Genomic DNA, 19,457 nt, shown 5'->3' on the forward strand with positions numbered 1-19,457 from the left:
GACCTCTATTTCAAAAGATGTTTCCAGATTCAAAAGTTGCTTCAAAGTATGGATGTGCAAGAACAAAAACTTCAGCAATAATTGGTGAGTTGTCAAATGTTACTGCTTCATCTATTGCCGATATTGCTAGACTAGCTCCATTTAGCCTAGCTACAGACGGTAGCAATGACAGTGGTGAGGCCCAGCTATATCCTGTCCTGATTTCGTACTATGACAACAGTGCTGGGATTGTGAAGCAAGGTTTGCAAAGTTTGCCTGCGTGCAAACAAGATTCCACTGGAGAAAACATTTTCAAACTGCTTGATCATGAGTTCAGTGACAGGAAAATTCCGTGGGGAAATTGTGTTTCCTTTTGTGCTGATAATGCCTCTGTCATGGTGGGCAAGCACAAAGGAGTCGCTGCTTATATCCACAAACAAAATCCAGAGTGCTACATCATGGGATGCCCTTGCCATATGATGCACAATACGGCCAAGAAGGCGGCTCAGGCCTTATCCATTGAATTAGATGACTTTCTCATCGATATTTACTACTACTTGGACAAAAGTAGTAAACGCGTCAAAGGAGTGAAAGCACTGCAAGAACTCTGTGATGCCCCGACACACAAGATTCTGAAGCATGTCGCAACAAGGTGGCTGTCCCTTGGTCAGTGCCTAGACAGGCTGATTGAACAGTGGGAGCCACTTCGCCTCTTCTTCAAAGAAGAAGTACGAAGAAAAATGCAACCAACTGTAGCCAAGACTCTAACAACGAGCAAGAAGGACGGCACTGTATCTACTGCCAGTACTGGCACTGCAGGATCAAGCACTAGTGGAGCAGCATTCACCACTACCACTGCAGTATCTGCTGCGAAGAAGACAGCAGGGACAGCACCAAAACCAATGCTGAGAGCAGGTAGCATCACCGGCCCTTCATCACGTTCATCTACAAAGCAGATCCCTTCAGAGTCGAGAAAGACTGTGATAGTCCCATCTACAGGCAAAGAAGGACCCAAGTTAAGTTCTGCTTTTGCCAAATCACTTGATAGAAGCTCAGCAAAACCTTCGAATCAGAGGTCTTCTTCCTTGGCTGCACCTACCTCAAGCTCTCTCCTCAAACGTAAAATTGGATCTGGTACTACGAGTCTGACCTCTTCTGCTGGCAGTAAACGCAAGTGTGATCGCCCTGCGGCTAAGTGTACTACGAGTTCTACAACTAAAAGCGCATCTTCCTCAAACACTGTGCAGGAATCTAGAGAAAAACGTGTCAACAGGATGTTCTTGTCTCCACAAACAAAACTCTATTGTTTCTTCCTTCGATATGCTAACAAGCTTTTTGAGAAGGGGAATCTTCTGCTCCAAAGAGACGAACCCTGTATTCATCTCCTGCACGGAGAATTGAATGGTCTTCTGAAAGATATCTTCGTACGGTTTTTGAAACCATCGGTGTCATCGGTTGCTCTGGTAAATGTACCCTTCTCTGACAGAAATCATCAGAAGAATGATGAGGACCTCATGATTGGGAACGATGCCAAACTGTATATAAGGGAACAAAGGAGTCTCAAGAAATCCACCTTCACTCTGAGTGAGTCAGACATCCAAGGTTTCTTCAGTGCAGTTCGCTCATATTATGTGAAAGCCTGCAATTACATCTTCAAAACCTGGCCGCTAGATGATGAATTAGCCAAGCATGCTCAGGTGCTGGATGTTAAGCTACACCAAGAAGTGGGGTTTGACTGTGTGGAGTTTTTCATCAAGAAATTCCCCTGTCTGTTCAGTGGCGGTGATAGTGACATAGACAGTCTTGAGAGTGAATTCGCTCACTACCAGGCAGACGCCTCCATAGCTACAATTGCTACTGAGACAGTGAGATTGGATGAGCAGTGGCATCGGATTTCACAGCTCACAGATCCCTGCACTGGTGCCAAGAAGTATCCTAATTTGAGCAAAGTGATGAAGGGAATCTTGGTCATTCCTCATTCGAACGCATCATGTGAGCGGGCACTCAGTCTTGTACGGAAGAATCATACTGAATTTCGCCCCAATTTGAGTGTCAAAACCCTGGAAGCTCTCTTAATTGAAAAACTAGCTCATAGCACCCCTTGCTACCAGAGAGAATACAGCAAAGACATAATCAGAAGGACTAAAAGAGCCACACAGCTGTCACTCAGCAAAGCTGCCATGGAAAAAGCAAGCAGCAGTAGTACCAGCCAGTAAGGTAAGAAAACTATTGCTTCTTTTGTGCTTTTTGTTAATCTTTGATTGTCCCCTAACTTACTAATATTAACATACATGTAACATTAAAAAGTGCACAATTTTCCCCTTTTTTGTTCAAAAAGTGGGAATTCTTAACATGTTAAATGCTCCAAAATAGGGCTCAGAGGGCACTAGAGAGCGTCTAGAACCCCAGAGCTTCCAGGGCCCTAAGGCGGGCCCTGGACCCCGCCGCAAGGGTCGAGCGCTCCGCGCTCGAGATGTGCGCTTCGCGCACATTATTTGGTGTCGGTTGCAAATCCTCCCTAATTCTGATTTCCAAAAGTTGGCATCTCTGAAATTAACCCAACTACCCAATTTTCATTCATGCACTCTCTTGGAGTTCCCTTCGTATGCATGCAAAGTTTGGGGCTGCTAGGTTTTATGTTTCTGTAGTTATGGAGTTGACACTGACTGACACGCACTGACATTTATTGTTATTATTATTATTATTATTATTATTATTATTATTATTATTATTATTATCGATTTATATATATACTAGTAAAGGTGCCCGTCTTGGACGGGCGTCACTGGCAACATATGGTAAAAGACAGATAGCATGAATGTATTTTAAACAATATATTATATCATTTTTATCCATTGATTATCATTCAGGTTTTCCCCTTCGACTGTCCCACAGTAGCTCCACTTAGATGACGTTACCACGTAGTTTAGTGACTACACAACGTGTACCATTCGTCAGTTCCGGAGGATCCATGGAGCGCATTAAAATTACAGGGCACCCTACTTTAAAGTGATCCAAAAGGCCGGATCAGTTTCGTGTACATATTCATATCTTGTAGATTTTAGCTGGCTGGATCAGTTTCGTGTACATATTCATATCTTGTAGATTTTAGCTGATTCTGAAACTGTTAACAGCATGTCGATTGGATGGTTCTGTGATATTCTACGGTAGTAAACAGAAGTACGACTTAAGCCTGTACGCCAATATGCGGAGACCCGAGGATCTAATATTTCACAACAAACTAAAAACTCACAAAATTTGAAGATATTTTAAATAAACAATTGTTATAATATCAATTAAATATCATTTTTATCCATCAATAATATGAATTGTTCTGTACAGATATAGTTGTTCTCCTGGGATCTGCGCATCCATCCTCGATCTATGTTCAAATGAAGTGCAGTAGGAATAATAAAAACAGCACCATGCGGGAGTGTAGGTAATCTCTAGAAAGCTCTCGGAAAGCCTTAAAATGCATCACGATCGGTTTGATTGTGAACAGATATACGGACGGACGGACACCGAGACCGGTTTTATTTGGTCATCATAAAGGTACCGCTTGATATTACGCGTTGAAATAGAGATATGAATACTCAAGTGAGTTTTTTTTTATATGTCTCTGATTGATAGCTTTTTGACAGTTCAATAACATGAGCAATTTACTATGGCGTATCGTGATTAATAATAACATCCTCTACAAAAGGTTTTAGGAACTCATCTTCTTGGTCCTCTAAAAAATGGGAGACATTTTTATTTCTTTTTTGTGCAATAATTCCTCCCATTTTGCAAATGGAGAACATGAACTGTTTAACTACCATAGTCATCAAAAGGAATTTTGAGGGGCCTCTTATGGAAGACAATAATATCATGTATATTAATATTTCGGCATGCCCCTTTTTTTGTTCCACCATCAGATTTTCCACCATCAGATTACTATATATGTCAAAGCTTGTTTCATTTCATGCAGTAACAAAAATCTTATGGTGGAACAAAAAAAGGGGCGTGCCGAAATATTAATATCGATAATAATAAGATGTAACTACAATAATCATCAAAACGAATTTTGAGAGGCCTCTTGAGGAAAACAATAATATCATTACTATATATGTCAAAGCTTGTTTCATTTCATACAGTAACAAAAATCTGATGGTGGAACAAAGAAAGGGGCGTGCCAAAATATTAATATAGATTCACACACACTTATTTATTAGCCTGAAATGTTGCCACTGAATGACGAAAATGTATTGCAATGGTGTTATTTGTCGGAAAGTGAGTTGGTGAATCTGCATTGCTTTGCAGATCCACTGTAATCTTTCTCTACCCAGGAAAGGCTTTGCATTGTTCAATGCTCTGTCTCTTTGTTCGCTGTAATGATTTTCATGTAAATCCCAAAACCGAGTTATCGCTCCACTTTAAAATGACCATCAAACTTCTTTTCATGGTGAACCTGGGAAGGCTGCGCAATATGTTTGCCACCTTGTTCACAAAGTTGAAAACATCTCCAGCATTTTGTGTAGTACTTGGAGTTGGCAATCGGGTGGCACTGTACATCTACAAAGTGCTGCAGGCATTTTAGCATGCATTACTCGGCATCACCAGTAGAGTGCATTGGGTTAAAGATGATGAAATTATTAAAAATCATTTCTGAAACCATTTTTCTCAACCTGTCAATACCCAGTCATTGATGAGATCGTTAGCACTGGAAACCAAATCAGTTGTACATACAATCGAGACTTCCATAGCCAGATTGCTGCCACAGGTGGCATTCATCATGTCTGAATCAATTGAAATTGGTGATCGTTTTTTTCGTCATCGTACTTATGGGAGCATTGTCTGCCAGCTTAGTATTTGCACATGTACTGTAAATCAAAGTACGTAACGATATTTTTATTTTACTATTTTTTATTATTTTACAATGCCGAGGCTCACGGAGGAGTTTGAGGCTCGTGGAGTCGATAAATGTTTAATCCATGTGCTCATTTAATAAATAAAAAGGTACACCTTCATGACAAAATCCCATAATGTTCCGAGTGGCTTAACTGCTGTGGAGACTTTCTGGATTGATTTTTTTTATTTTTTGTGTGTTACATTGTTCTGTTCATTGATGGTGATGCAGTTAATGCTGGTATTTCACTACTCGAATCAAACTCAGCAACCATTGCCAAATATTTTGAACTCTGCCTATCAGTTAGACAGACTGACAAAACAAGACTTGTCTCGTATGTGATGAAAATGAACTCGTGCTGCCACACATTCACACATGCTTGGTGTTGGCTTAATGGTGAGGGTGGTGGGCTTGGGATCTTAGGATCCTGAGTTCAAATCCTGCTTGGCTGTTGAATTAAGAGCAGATGGGGTTGACTCTGCCTGTCATCCTTCCGAGGTCGGCAAAATGAGCACCAGCTTGCTCGTATCTTGTGTCGGAGTGGCGACCCGTCCAGGATTGTGTCCAATAGCCCATAAGACTGCTAAGGCAGCACCAACGCTTTGCACAGAGTATGGTCCCAATGGATGGATGGGATATTCACACCCCACTGACTTCATCTCGCCGGAGGTTCAGCACAAGGCCCAGGTTGAGTTACGCTTTGCTGATTGGCATTGCTCTGGCTTCACTTCCCCCCTGATGTAGACAAACTCTGCATGTTCTTCAATCTTGCCAATGTCCAAATGTTGAGCGTGCACCATCTTGGGTGCACCCTGTCTTGTGAGCACCCACTTTCTCTGAGGTCTTGCACCCAAAATGTTGACTCACATTTTTCTCACTGTGGTTAGCAGACCTCTCCACATTTGGGTGAGAAAATTTGTTGTCCTTATTTTTCTGCCAAAGCATTCCAACTCCAAGCCTTACAAAGACCAGTTTTCCATTGTATGTTGAGTACCAGATAATTAAATTGGAAAGTCTCCAAAAACTCATGACATCCATTAATGTTTCAATCAGAAAAAAATTAGTTTATTCTTGAAGGACCAATCTAAAACACTTGGTGCAGGTCACCAAATGGTGCTCAACCAAACTATATGTTTTTAAGATTTTGTCCTGTCCTTTTGGTTTTTCCACTCCAGCTGATAAAAACAAGAAAACATTGCAATAAATCGAGCTCGATCATATCTCATATAATCATCGTCAGTTATCCCAAAGTCTCAGTTTGGTTTAAAAGCAACAGCAGCAAAAGTCTCAATAGTTGCACGGACTGAATGACCTGTTCATACTTGTTTTTTTTAAATGTTATCATATACCATGCTTTTTTCCCAGTGTCAGTTCTGCCGAAGCAGTTGACTGGGGTTACAATCCTGGCAAGGTCACCACTACAACACAGGATACGCCATTGAGGGTGCAGAGATTTTGAATTTGTTCTGGACATTGGTGATAGCTCACTGACTCTTTGGGAAGGATATTATGGGATCATTAACACCCACCAACTAATGTCAGTAGACAGGAGTAGTGAGTGTGCAGGACATGAATAGAACACTGATATAATGACCGTTTTTACAGCCATTTTTCCCTGCTGTGCAGGGGTTAGGCTTTTTCTTGAGGAAATGTTTTTTTATGGCCGGATGCCCTTCCTGACGCCAACCCTGGTCGCCTCTTACGACACACAGGGATATGGTATACCTATTCTAACCGGGGCATACACCGGGACCAGTACACTGGTACTCACTTCGCCGACCTCAGATGGATGACAGGCTGAGTCAACCCCCTGGTGTTAATTCACCAGCCAACGGGGCTTGAACTCAGGACCCTGGGATCCCAAGCCACCACCCTAACCACTAAGCCAACACCAGGCTTAATAGAACACTGATAAAGATATTAATTTGAAGCTTGATGGACCAACTCATCTCATCACCAATTTGCAACTGATCAGGATTGGTGCAGAAACAAACTTACACACAGCCAAAGAAGCTGAATGTTGTTTCGAGTCTTCCATCAGAATATATGCATCCTTCATTAAAACCCCTCTCAATATCAAATTTATGGCTGTACTATGTTAGTAGGTTTGATATGACACCAATTGTCCTTGCAGCTAATACTTAAAATACTGGAGTGTCAATGGTTCAACTAACGTCGAACTTGTTGAACTAACGCTTGTTGCGGCGGGGGAGGAGGGTGGGGGGAGGGGTTCAAATCCCATAATGTTCCAAGTGGCTTAACTGCTGTGGAGACTTTCTGAATTGATGGAAGACAACATGTGCACGGGTCGTGAGGAGAAACAGGAGAAAATTAGCTCTTTTAAAAACCAACGGGATTATTCCCGAACCACAGCAACCAGTGGAATGATGATCACGAGGAAATGACAACAGGTTGGTCTAGGGAAGAAAGCGAGGTGGGGGGGGGAGATACCGAATCCAAAACAAATAATTATATACAATGTATATAAAAACTATGGTGCCACACACCAGATTCTGTGTCTGAGGGGGAAAGGGACAAAACTAGGGGACACAGTTCTGGTAGTAGCGGGTAAAAGCATGGGCACAGGGCAGCCACGTGCAGGCGATGACTATGGATGAGGATGATGATGCAAGCAGATGATGGGGAGACGAAGCAGCAGGCAGACAAAATGGGCATGGGGCGAAGACAACAGGTAGAGGCAGGCAGGCAGGATGACCTCCTCCACTCAGACTTGATCCCCCTTACAATTTGTTCTCCTCAGAGCCTTTCCTCTGAGTCTCTTTCTGCCTACAGTTCCCCTCAAACCAACTGCGTTCTCCTCAGAAATCGACTGTTCTCCCCTTCTCATGTTTGACTCAGACTCTCCCAACCTCTCCCTTGAACCCAAACCTGCCTGATCAGGCTCCTCCATCTTCTCCTGGGGCAAGAGAAAACTCCGTCCCCCTTCGGTGATCCAAGCTTTGCCCCTTGGAAGGCGACTATAGCTCCATCCCATTTGCTTGCAAAGTTTCCCGGCGCCCCTGGTCGACGTTGACATAATGGTTATACACATAATTTACGAAACCATAATCCCAAACTCAAGATTACCGTGCACCATCCCCTGTATGGTGTACATTCAAATGAGACAATTCTTAAGCTGACATTTCCTTATTACATCGAGATTGGCGAACTACCTTTTCCCCAGACCATGCTATTCTATACACTTCTATCCTATTAATGGGAATATCAAACCCTCCCCCCCTAACACACACACACACACACACACACACACACACACACACACACACACACACACACACACACACACACACACACACACACACACACACACACACACACACACACGATACATACAACATGAAAAATTATTTGGGTAACGTGATCAACATTTTCATTGTATGGGAAATTTATTAAACACTAGTACGTGCCCATAAAAAAAACTAAATAAATATTCAACCGCGAGCAACAAACAACAACCACACAGGCCGTTTCTTCGCTCTCGTGTGCCCACACGTGCGTGGCCTGGAAGTTCGCATATTATTCGCAGTTACGATTATTCGCAATTTAGTTTTAATACCCAATAATTCAATAAGCGCCAACGTATTTTACCTTTTCGCAATGTCGTGGCAAGGAAAAACAAAAAGAGAAGAGAAGAGAGAAAAAAATTTTACTTCCTGGCTCGGAGCATACCAGCACTCTGATGTTACCGAAATTTATGCACCGTCTAATATGAAAACTATCATAACTTGGGGCATAGTGTTTATCTATAAATGCACATAAGAAATCGAGAAATTATTAGAATACACAAAGTCATCACTCTCCGGAAGCCCGTACGTTGTAACCCGTAATGAGGAACGTGGCTGAGCTTCCCTTCCCCATTGGCCACGCCCACACAACAACGTATCTTGTCATTGGTTTGCTAAATAAATGGCCATAACTTGGGAAGCACTTGTCCGATTAATATCAAACCTTGAAAACGCACACCCTCAGGTCCCCAGCAATATATCTGGCAAGTTTCAATTAGATCGGACCAGTGGTTGTCGAGAAACAGTGGTCACACTCACACACACACACACACACACACACACACACACACACACACACACACACACACACACACACACACACACACTGCTGGAATTATAGATCGATTATTAGAATACACGAAGTCATCACTCTTCGGAAGCCCGTACGTTGTAACCCGTAATGGGGAACGTGGCTGAGCTTCCCTTCCCCATTGGCCACACCTACGCAACAACGTGTCTTGTCATTGGTTTGGTAAATAAATGGCCATAACTTGGGAAGCACTTGTCCGATTTAATATCAAACCTTGAAAAGGCACATCCTCGGGTCCCCAGCAATATATCTGGCAAGTTTCAATTATATCGGACCAGTGGTCGTCGAGAAACAGCGATCACACACACACACACACACACACACACACACACACACACACACACACACACACACACACACACACACACACACACACACACACACACACACACACACACACACACACACACACACACACACACACACACACACACACACATTGCTGGAATTATAGATAGATGTATTACTTTGAAAAGGTTAATCTATCTACAACTTAAACTGCAATGGAATGTGTAAAAGGTCATTGACATTATAGCTATGACAGCAAATATGAGTAGCTTGTATTGTTTGATCTTTGTTTGCAGCTCGCGACAAAAGTGAAAAACCATTTGCTATGGCTTATGTGCAGCTGATGAGGGCAGACGGCACAACGATGCAAGATGGGGAACATGAGCTTATTGTTTATCGGGTATGTTGTTGTTGTTGTTGTGGTTGTTGTTTTCCAGCACGAAGTGCAAATATTTTTATGATTGTCCTTTTGGGATACATTATGCTATTGACTTCATTCAAGAGTAAGCAAAACGTTTGCCCTTTATTGCCATTTAATTAGGATCCTACTGTGCAAACTTTTTGTGGTCTTTAGTATGACAAACTGAAGTGTCATTACCCTATTTTGCAAAGCTCCTGGAGGTTTTCTATGCCCCCAATTTTATGGTCGTACAATTATCATTTTACTCGTGAAACGTTGAATGTGTCCTTTACTTTTTGTTTTTGCACATTTAAGTGGTTCATTAATGCAAATTGAAAAGAACCCATCACCATTATTTTGCAATTATATTTATCTCTTGGCATACCCATACCTCCCTCTTACTTTGATTAGCACTCATTTATGCACACTTCTAATTGTTATGGTCACCCCACAAAGAATTGTGTGTCATGTTTACCTCTGCTCCAGCAATGTCAGAATTTATGACTAATTCTCTTGATTAGATTGGGTTGGCCCATTTGGCACTTGAAGTAAATGAGTCTGGGATTCCTGGTAAAAATCCAATCTCGGTGTTGATTTGTCCATGCCGGCTAATGTCCTTGTAAATATAAAAGGTTTACTGATGCCTCTTCATCCAGCATATAGTTTTTGTACAAGCTCCATCATGAATCCTTGGGTTCTTGTCAACAACAAAAAAATTTGACCGTTTTTAAGTAAAAACAAGTAACAGCGAGAATGGCACTCTGTAGAGCGCATACCTCCGTCAGGTTGAACAGTTTGAATTGTATCTCACTGATGGGCTGGATCTGCATCTGGTCCTAAACCAAGATCTAATTGGCTTGTTTTTTCACCAACCCAGCTCATCCACCAAGTTTTGTCATGATGTATATGTGTGTATATATATATATATATATATATATATATATATATATATATATATATATATATATATATATATATATATACATATATATATATATATATATATATATATATATATATATATATATATATATATATATATATACATGATACAGCTCTGGAAAAAAAATAAGAGACCACTCCAAAGAAATATAAATCAGCATCTCTACATGTATGGCAGCCATTCCATTCCAGTGTCTGTTGAATTCCAACACAGGCACACCTCATTCTACTTGGTGAGGTACTGATTAGGTGATCACCTGGACCGAATCTTATTTAACAAGGAAAAGTATAAAAACCACTGCTGTGGTCATCACTATCCTCTTGCAATAAGACCAGCTGGATGGCAAAAACAGTGCCAGTAGTACTTCAAAAGTAATTCGAATCAAAAAAATAACTATTGACCATGCCAAAAGAGTTGAATATAAAAGTTTTGAGTGAGGAAAAGAGGGGTTCAATTCTAGCTTCACTGGCAGAGGGATACAGTGAGCATCACGTTGCTTCCATCCTTAAAATTTCAAAGACGGCGGTTCATAAGAACAAGGTCAAGCAGCAGACACTGGGGCCAACAAAGCTACAGACTGGCAGAGGGCGAAAACGACTTTCCACTGACCGGGATGACCGCCAACTCATTCGAATGTCACTCAACAACCGTAGGATGACATCAAGTGACCTACAAAAAGAATGGCAAACGGCAGCTGGGGTGAAGTGCACGGCGAGGACGGTTCGAAACAGGCTCCTCGGGGCAGGGCTGAAGTCATGCAAAGCTAGAAAAAAGCCCTTCATCAATGAGAAGCAAAGAAGAGCCAGGCTGAGGTTTGCAAAAGAGCATAAGGATTGGACCGTAGAGGACTGGAGTAAGGTCATCTTCTCTGATGAGTTCAATTTTCAGCTTTGCCCAACACCTGGTCATCTAATGGTTAGACGAAGACCTGGAGAGGCCTACAAGCCACTGCGAAATTTGGTGGAGGATCTGTGATGATCTGGGGGTGCTTCAGCAAGACTGGAATTGGGCAGATTTGTCTTTGTGAAGGACTCATGAATCAAGCCACGTACAAGGTTGTCCTGGAAGAACACTTGCTTCCTTCTGCTCTGACAATGTTCCCCAACTCTGAGAATTGGTTTTTCCAGCAGGACAGTGCTCCATGCCACACAGCCAGGTCAATCAAGGTGTGGATGGAGGACCATCAGATCAAGACCCTGTCATGGCCAGCCCAATCTCCAGACCTGAACCCCATTGAAAACCTCTGGAATGTGATCAAGAGGAAGATGGATGGTCACAAGCCATCAAACAAAGCCGAGCTGCTTGAATTTTTGTGCCAGGAGTGGCATAAAGTCACCCAACAGCAATGTGAAAGACCGGTGGAGAGCATGCCAAGAAGCATGAAAGCTGTGATTGAAAATCAGGGTTATTCCACAAAATATTGATTTCTGAACTCTTCCTAAGTTAAAACATTATATTGTGTTGTTTAAAAATGAATATGAACTTGTATTGTTTGTATTATTTGAGGTCTGAAAACACTGAATCTTTGTTGTTATTTTTGACCAGTTGTCATTTTCTGTAAATAAATGCTCTAAATGACTATTTTTTTCGGAATTTGGGAGAAATATTGTCAGTAGCTTATAGAATAAAACAAAAATGTTCATTTTACTCAAACACATACCTATAAATAGTAAAACCAGAAAAACTGATAATTTTGCAGTGGACTCTTAATTTTTTCCAGAGCTGTATGTACGTATATACTGTAGTTTTGAGCCCAATCTCTTAATGGTGAAGAATCAGTTGAAAAGTTGAAATTCTCAGATCTGGATCTTCCTAAAAATTGAATAAACTCGTTCTCGTCGCACACACAACCTGTCCACCAAGTCCGAATCCATGCATAACTTTTTTGCGATATCCTGCTCATAGACAGACAAACAGTGGTGAAAACATAACCTCCATCCACCTTTGGTGGTGGAGGTATATAATAATTATAATTCTCACAATGCAAAGTTATTTGGAGACTTGCATGTAAAACAAGCCATTAAATTAAATGTAGCATTACAGACTGTCAACCTACAGTTTCATACTGGGGTATAATCAAATGGCTGAGAGCATGATCTCCTCGCACATATGGTTTTGCTTTTTGTATTTGATGATCACAGATGAGTTTAAATGCCTTTGTGTTCGAAGGCTCCACACTTGCAACACTTAAGGTCATCTAAATGATGATGTAATAATCCTTATGGTAGTTTGCTCCATGCTCATGAGATTGTCCAAGGTGTGGTTGATTCTTAAAAGTCTGCATTATCCACTTGTATGGATTTGAAGAAAATATTGATAAAAGAACAATAGGAAGCAAGTGGGATGAACAAAACAAGTATGGAACACACAAACTGCATCCCAGACCTTGCAAAGTTCCTCTCAAACACCTGAGTACTGGTAGCTAAGTTGAGTTGTTATTTTGAATGAAACATACCTGGTCAATAATGTTATGTGACTGGGTGTTGAGACACCCAACAGTGATGTTTGGAAGGATAATTCACCCTCTGTACGAAGGTAAAGTGAAACGACACCCCAATCACAGAGCCGATTTTATGTCTTTCATAGCCAAGTTAATTGTGCTGCATAGAATAATATATAAGCCTGGTGTTGGCTACATGGTTGGGGTGGCTGACTTGGGATCTTGGGGTCCTGAGTTTGAGCCCATTGGTTGCTGAATTGACACCAGGTGTGGTTAACTCAGCCTGTCGGCAAAATGAGTACCAGCATGCTGGGAATAGGGGTACAGCATCAGCGGCAAAGCCACACCCCCAACAAAATGATAGCAGCTACCTGGCAGCCAAGCTGCTGCTTCGAAGAAGAAGAAGAAAAAGAGGAAGGAGAAGAAGAATGGAATGATATGATTGGACATGTGGATTTCAGATCATGGTGCAATATTGAATTAAATAAAAAACGAATGTCTTTTCCAGAGCTCCAGTGATCCAAAGCAAAACAAAAATACACTTACAATTATGCAATAATTAATCTTAACTTTCCTTAACCTTACCCAAGCATAGTATGGCTGTTGTAAAGATGACAAGCTATTTACTTGGAACAAAAATGTCAAAGCTGTAAAACTCACAAATGGCATGGCCTTCCTGTATTTAAATTTTTAAAAAATAGTGATTAAAAAAATTGTTTTAAAAATCCGGAAGTTTAGTGCAACTGAAGCAGCCTTACACACCACCCAACGTTATACTGTTAGGAATCTGGAAGCCATGAGCACTCAACATACAGGTCATATAGCTCAGTAATTTCAATAAGTAAATGTGGATAGATAGCTCCCTTTCCCTTGTTTAATGGGTAATTAAATGTGCATGCGCTGCGAACTTACTTTGATAGTCAGGGTTTCTTTTACAATTTTACACCCCTTATAACAACAACACGCCTTCACCTCGCTTCCTCCCACCATCCTGGGCCGGCACCATTGCCCGCGTATGTGGGCGGAGTCACGAGGACCTGATGGCTCTCTCGCCCAACCCGGAGAATGCGAGGAGGTTGCCGACGGTCGACCAATATGCGCAGGCCATGCTGGCTCGACCGCGCCCGAAAACGATGAAGGAGCAACGATTGATTGCAGCCACGGCTCGAAGCACAACGGTCTGGTTCGCACTGACTGCATCGCATGATTGCGTCCAGTCTGCTTGAGCGCGTCCAGTCTGTTCGAGCGCTGAAGGGAGCTCTGGATTCTGCTCGCGCCTCGCTGGCGCCTGGTTCATCGGCTTGCGTCTCACTGGCGCCTGGTTCTGTCGACCGCATTGCGACGCTGGTCTGGGTCGCTCATCTCGTCGAAGACCGCATGATGCGGGAAGGTCCAGTTTATTTTGGGGGTATTTGTGTGTGTGTGTCTGGGGCCCCGTCCTTAAGTAGAAACTGGATAAGTGCTTTTCCTTGTATATTGCATCTCATTTCTTATCGGCGGATAACTCTGCCTTCTTGCATGCTCCCCTGCCACTTTATAAATAAATACATTTGTTAAATGTATCGGTTCATTGCTGTGTTTCTTCCATTGGCTTAGCATAGCGCGTGTTGGTGAATTATAAAGGCTGTTGCAACTATAAATGTACGTTTGGACGGACGGAACTTCGGCAACCGTCCGCTCGGGTTGCGCACAGGTCGGGCACACTAATGGCTCGACTCGTACGAGGGCCGTCGAGGGTGTGAGTACTCGGTAACTCTCCACGTGGAGCTCTTGGTATTTCGAAGCTTGGCAAATAACTCTGTACCACGTGGTGGAATTATTGACGACTCACGGTCTGGTAAGGGACCCGGACCAGTCGGAGTTTTCCGAAAGGTACGATCTAAATTCCGGGTGTTCGGTGGAGTCGACCCTACTGCTCCACCTAGCGGTCGTGCTCGCAACCGATACCCAGTCCGCAACAAGATTGGTGTCAGGAGCGGGTTTCGAACCCAGAGAACTCCAGAGAGAAATTTACGGGTCGGACCAGGGTTGTACGGAGCGAAAACCCCCCTGTTCCCCCAAATTACGAGCATTTTAAATTGTTTTCCCAACACGTGACATGGCTAGCCAAGACGGGCTGAAACAGGTGGGTTTAGAGGTAGATGTAGTGGTAGACGAACCCATGGTCCAGGACACCACCCCCATGCAGGAACTTTCCCCGCAACTAAACTCAGAGTCCGAAAGGGGCGCAGGGGCGGCGTATTACAACCCCTCCACCCCATCAAATTTCCTCCCCAATCCCGGCCGGTTCCGCACACCATCATGGCGGATCGGCTCCGCCGAATCCATTCAACTTGAGCCAGTTGGCAGAAATACTGAACGGAATGAGGGGGGAATTGAAAGAAGAAATGTGGGGAATGCAAAACGAAATGAAGAAAAATGCGCGCAAAACGGATGCGATGGGAAACAAAATGGACGCGAACGCGCGCGATATGCAGGCACTGAGGGGCGATTATGGATGCGAATATGCAGGCACTGAGGTGCGATATGCAGACACAGCGGGGTGAGATGCAGAGCATGGGGTTGAACCTCCAGGCAGGGCAAAAGGCAATTATAGCGATTGCACGTGGCAAAATGGGGACAATGGATGGCAAAATGGCGGCACCACGTGGCGGAACGACCAAACCGACAGGAGGGAGTGCAAATTGTGTTGGGCTCGCAATGGAAACGGGTGAGGTCGAGGGGACGAGTGACGTCATAATTGTTTGGGAGACATGTAGGGTGAGACACGAGGGGGTGACAGAGAAATTAACCTTGACGGAGATGCAGACATCCAAAGAGGTGAACGAATTGGATGAGGAAATTGAGGAGCACACTCACATAGTTAGTGAGGGACGATTGGGTTGAGCGTGGGGATTGTGTCGTGTCCCGGTGCGAGCAGCAGGATAGCCTCCTTAAGGAACAAAGGGTGACAGTATTCTCCCTTGAAGCAGATCGCGGCGAGGTGAGTTTGATCGGGCCGAACGAGGTAGAGCGGATGAGTACTGCGAACGGGTACACGCGGAGCTTAGGGGGTATGGAAACCCCGGTATTGCTTGTGGTAACACGATTCCCCAATATGATTGTCCCGGAGTGTGTGAGTGGTGCGAGTGTGCCAAAAGGTAAGTATGGTGTGAGTGTCATGGCGTGCGTGAGTAACAAACATGGCATGCGATGAATTGGTACGCGGACCGACCCAGATGGTGGACGGGTTTATTTTGGTAACCGCACCGGTCCCGCAAGACGCTACGTATGAAGCCCGTTCGGCATTTCGCGAACGGCCCTCGCGCGCTCGTCGTCATGGAGCGATTTCGGTGTGGGAACGTCCCGCGTTTCAAAAAAGACCATCGCGCGGACGTTTAAAATGGCGGCGAGTGTTGGGTGAATTTGGAACACGCGCGTTCCCATGTGGGCGCGTGTGCGAGGCATCACGTGCTGCATGCCGCGTGTTCTGTTCGCGGAACGCATGGAGCGGGTTCCCGGGACGATGCGCTCGTGCTAACCTGCACTGGAAACCGCGCAGGTTCGGACTGCGAGTGACGTCATCGGCCCGGATCTCACGGCGCGAGCTCCGGGTGAACAGCGCACATTGTTCCATGTGGGGAACCCCGCGAAAGCGAGTGCTCTGTGCGATTGGCAGGGTGACGTCATGGCTGCACGGATCGGCCATCGGAGGAGACGTTGGTATCACCCTTAGGGACTAACGGGCAAGCCGTAAACCGCCACCATGGCGGTGCAAAAAAAAAGAACAAGTGGTGCCAGACACAACAAATCCCACCCATTTAAGGCATAAAGTTATTTTGGGGATCAAATTTAAATTTGATACATCCTTAACCTGAATGTTGATTATAAGGAATAGAATAAGGAATATTTTAGTCTTAGGTTGAAGTCAATTAAACCATTTTTGACAAATTGGACCCAAAAGTTAATGGGGTCTTCCGAGGTTCATTACCCACCTGTGGATACAATTTGACAGTTTTGAGCCAGCCGTTTTACCGTAAAGTTGTATTTTCGTATCTTAATGAAAAATTTGTAATTTTGACCGATGACCATGACTCCCAAAACTTCGGACCCTACCGATCTTCACAAATATGCATTTTTCACTGTAGGAATGGGTAGGATTATAAGTGACAAATAGAATAAGGTTCACTATAAGCTTAGTTTGAAGTAAATCAGATCATTTTTGACGAAGTTATGAGCGAAAAACGATTTTGATCTTTTTGTGACCTTGACCTTGACCTTTGATCCAATTGGACTCAGACGTTAATGGGGTCGTCCAAGGTTCATTGCCCACCTGTGGATTAAATTTGATAGTGTTTGCTAAAGCCGTTTTGCCGTAAAGTTGCTAACAGACAGACAGACAAACAAACCGGACGATTACAATATCCCGCTCCCTCCCTCCGGGGGGCGGGATAAAAAAAGAAGCCTCGCTCCAAGTACACGGCCCGGCAGAGATGTGGCAAGCATCCTGATTGGGCATAGGAGCACTAGTTAGTGCGAAGGGTTTAGTTTAGTTAAGTTAGACTGGCCTCATGGGGGCATGGGCTGTCCTTCATGGGACCCGTGGACTAGTTAGTGGGAATTTAGTTTAGATTTAGAATGGGGAATTGATTTTGGGAGACGTGGACAGACATGGAATGTGTAGTGGGGACGTAGCTTAGCTACATAGATTAAATGGAACCTGCATTAGTTTGAGGGATGATGAGAGAGCACGAGATAGTTCGGGGAATTTAGTTAGGAGAATGGCAGTGTTGAGTGATGTGAAAAATAAGAGTGAGTTGGAAAAAAAAAAAGAGAGAAACATAATGAGTGAATGTGGGACAGCAGGTCCAAGAGTGTGAATGGAGCGAGTGTGGTATGCATGGTGCGAATGATTGAGTGGGGGGAGGAGTGAATCCCACCCAAGTGACCCTGGGGTCAGTTTAATGTTAGTTAGTGGGTTAGTTAAATTTACCAAAAGGAAGTCGTTTTGTTGTTGGTGTGGAAAGAAGACTCAAAACCTGTTTTGGAGGGTGCGGGAGTCCATGGACTGGCTGGGAGCGTGGCCGTTGAAAGGTGAGTATCGATTAGAGGGCACCCCGGGCACCAGACAGTCGGCCAGAGAAGGCCAAGGGTCCAAGGGACCGGGATAGTGTAGTGGGCATGGGCGACCCGCGGAACGGGACCCGTAGCGCCAAAATGCCACGTGGGCATCGGAGGGGGGCAATGCTGGGAAGGGCAACCCCCTGCGTTCATAGGGAGCTGGTAGGCTCAGAGACAGCCTCAGGGCCCGGGGGTGCCATGGTTAGGGTTCGGCAGAGGGGGAATCCCTGCCAAGTGAGCCACGATGCCCAGCCATGAAATTGTGCAAGGGCACGAGTGAAAACTTGAGGGCTCGGCCCAAATTTATAATGGACACCAACACAGGCGACGGGAATCATGGTTTTTAGAACTGGTAGTTTAAAGAGCAAGGCGTTTTGAAAAGCCCCGGAGATAGTTAAAGTTTAATAAAGTATAATGTAGATAGGAAACGTGGACCCCTTCGCACCATCCATCCCTTCGCTCTCTGTAGGCTGCTGGACCCACCTTGGAAAGATTGCTGAGATCTGGAGGAGGCCATTCTGAGGCTTTGTTGGGCCTCGAGGCAGCACGCTAGCTTATTCCTTATTTCGCTCCAGGAAGGATTTTAGGGGTTGGGAGTAGGCTCGGTTGACAGGATAGGTTAGCCGGACAAAGACAGTAAGGGGGTTAGGGAGACGAAGTTATAAGAAAAAAAAATAAAAAGGGGCTAAATTTGGTTGTTTTGTTATTGCAAATTATGGGAGTGGGTATGGACAAAGACAGGCAAAGGCGATAGGTTGGGGGGTAGACAGAAGGGTAGGTCCGAGCCCGCTTCCGGAGCGGCCGGCACCACTGCACTCCTTCCACACAACCTCACGGGACCATACTAGAGGCCGGCCAGCTTCATATGCCGACCTGTTTTCGTGCTGCATCTGCCTGGTCCGCATTGCCTTGCCTTGCCATGCCTGATTTGCCTGCCTTTGCCATAACCCCATGCCTGCAAGCCCTGTTTGCATTGCCCCTGTGTTCATTATCCAACCATGTGTGCCAGGACCATCTCCTGTGTTTTGCAAGGACTGCCCCGCAGGCAGCCACTCCACAAAGACTGTGTTTGTGCAGCCCATTCATCCATTTTTTTTTTAGTCCATTCCCCTGCACCGATGACTTTACAATGACTTGTGACATTTTCTTCCACAGATCACCGGTCCTGGGCCATGGTTAGTATAAATATTAGTTAAGGTAAAAATTGTAAATAAGTTTGCAACCCACCTGTAGTTTATTGTCGCGCCGGCAATTTATTTAAGTCGTCTGTGTGAGTCTGTTAGTTTAGTTACGCAGCGCATGAGGT

The 19,457-nt window shown here is 44.1% G+C and overlaps 1 protein-coding gene across 1 annotated transcript in view; it reads left to right on the plus strand.

The window, feature by feature from the left end:
• LOC147033942 (dedicator of cytokinesis protein 1-like) overlaps positions 1-19,457 on the plus strand; it is a 681,090-nt gene that overhangs the window by 175,297 nt on the left and 486,336 nt on the right. Inside the window, exon 17 of the mRNA XM_085873660.1 lies at positions 9,565-9,668. Coding sequence (XP_085729786.1) covers positions 9,565-9,668 — 104 coding nt within the window. The remainder of the gene's footprint in view (positions 1-9,564; positions 9,669-19,457) is intronic.

This window comes from Eptatretus burgeri, chromosome 1 (genome assembly GCF_056783735.1).
Source record: "Eptatretus burgeri isolate ZD-2024b chromosome 1, Ebu_testis_v1, whole genome shotgun sequence".
NCBI lineage: Eukaryota > Metazoa > Chordata > Myxini > Myxiniformes > Myxinidae > Eptatretus > Eptatretus burgeri.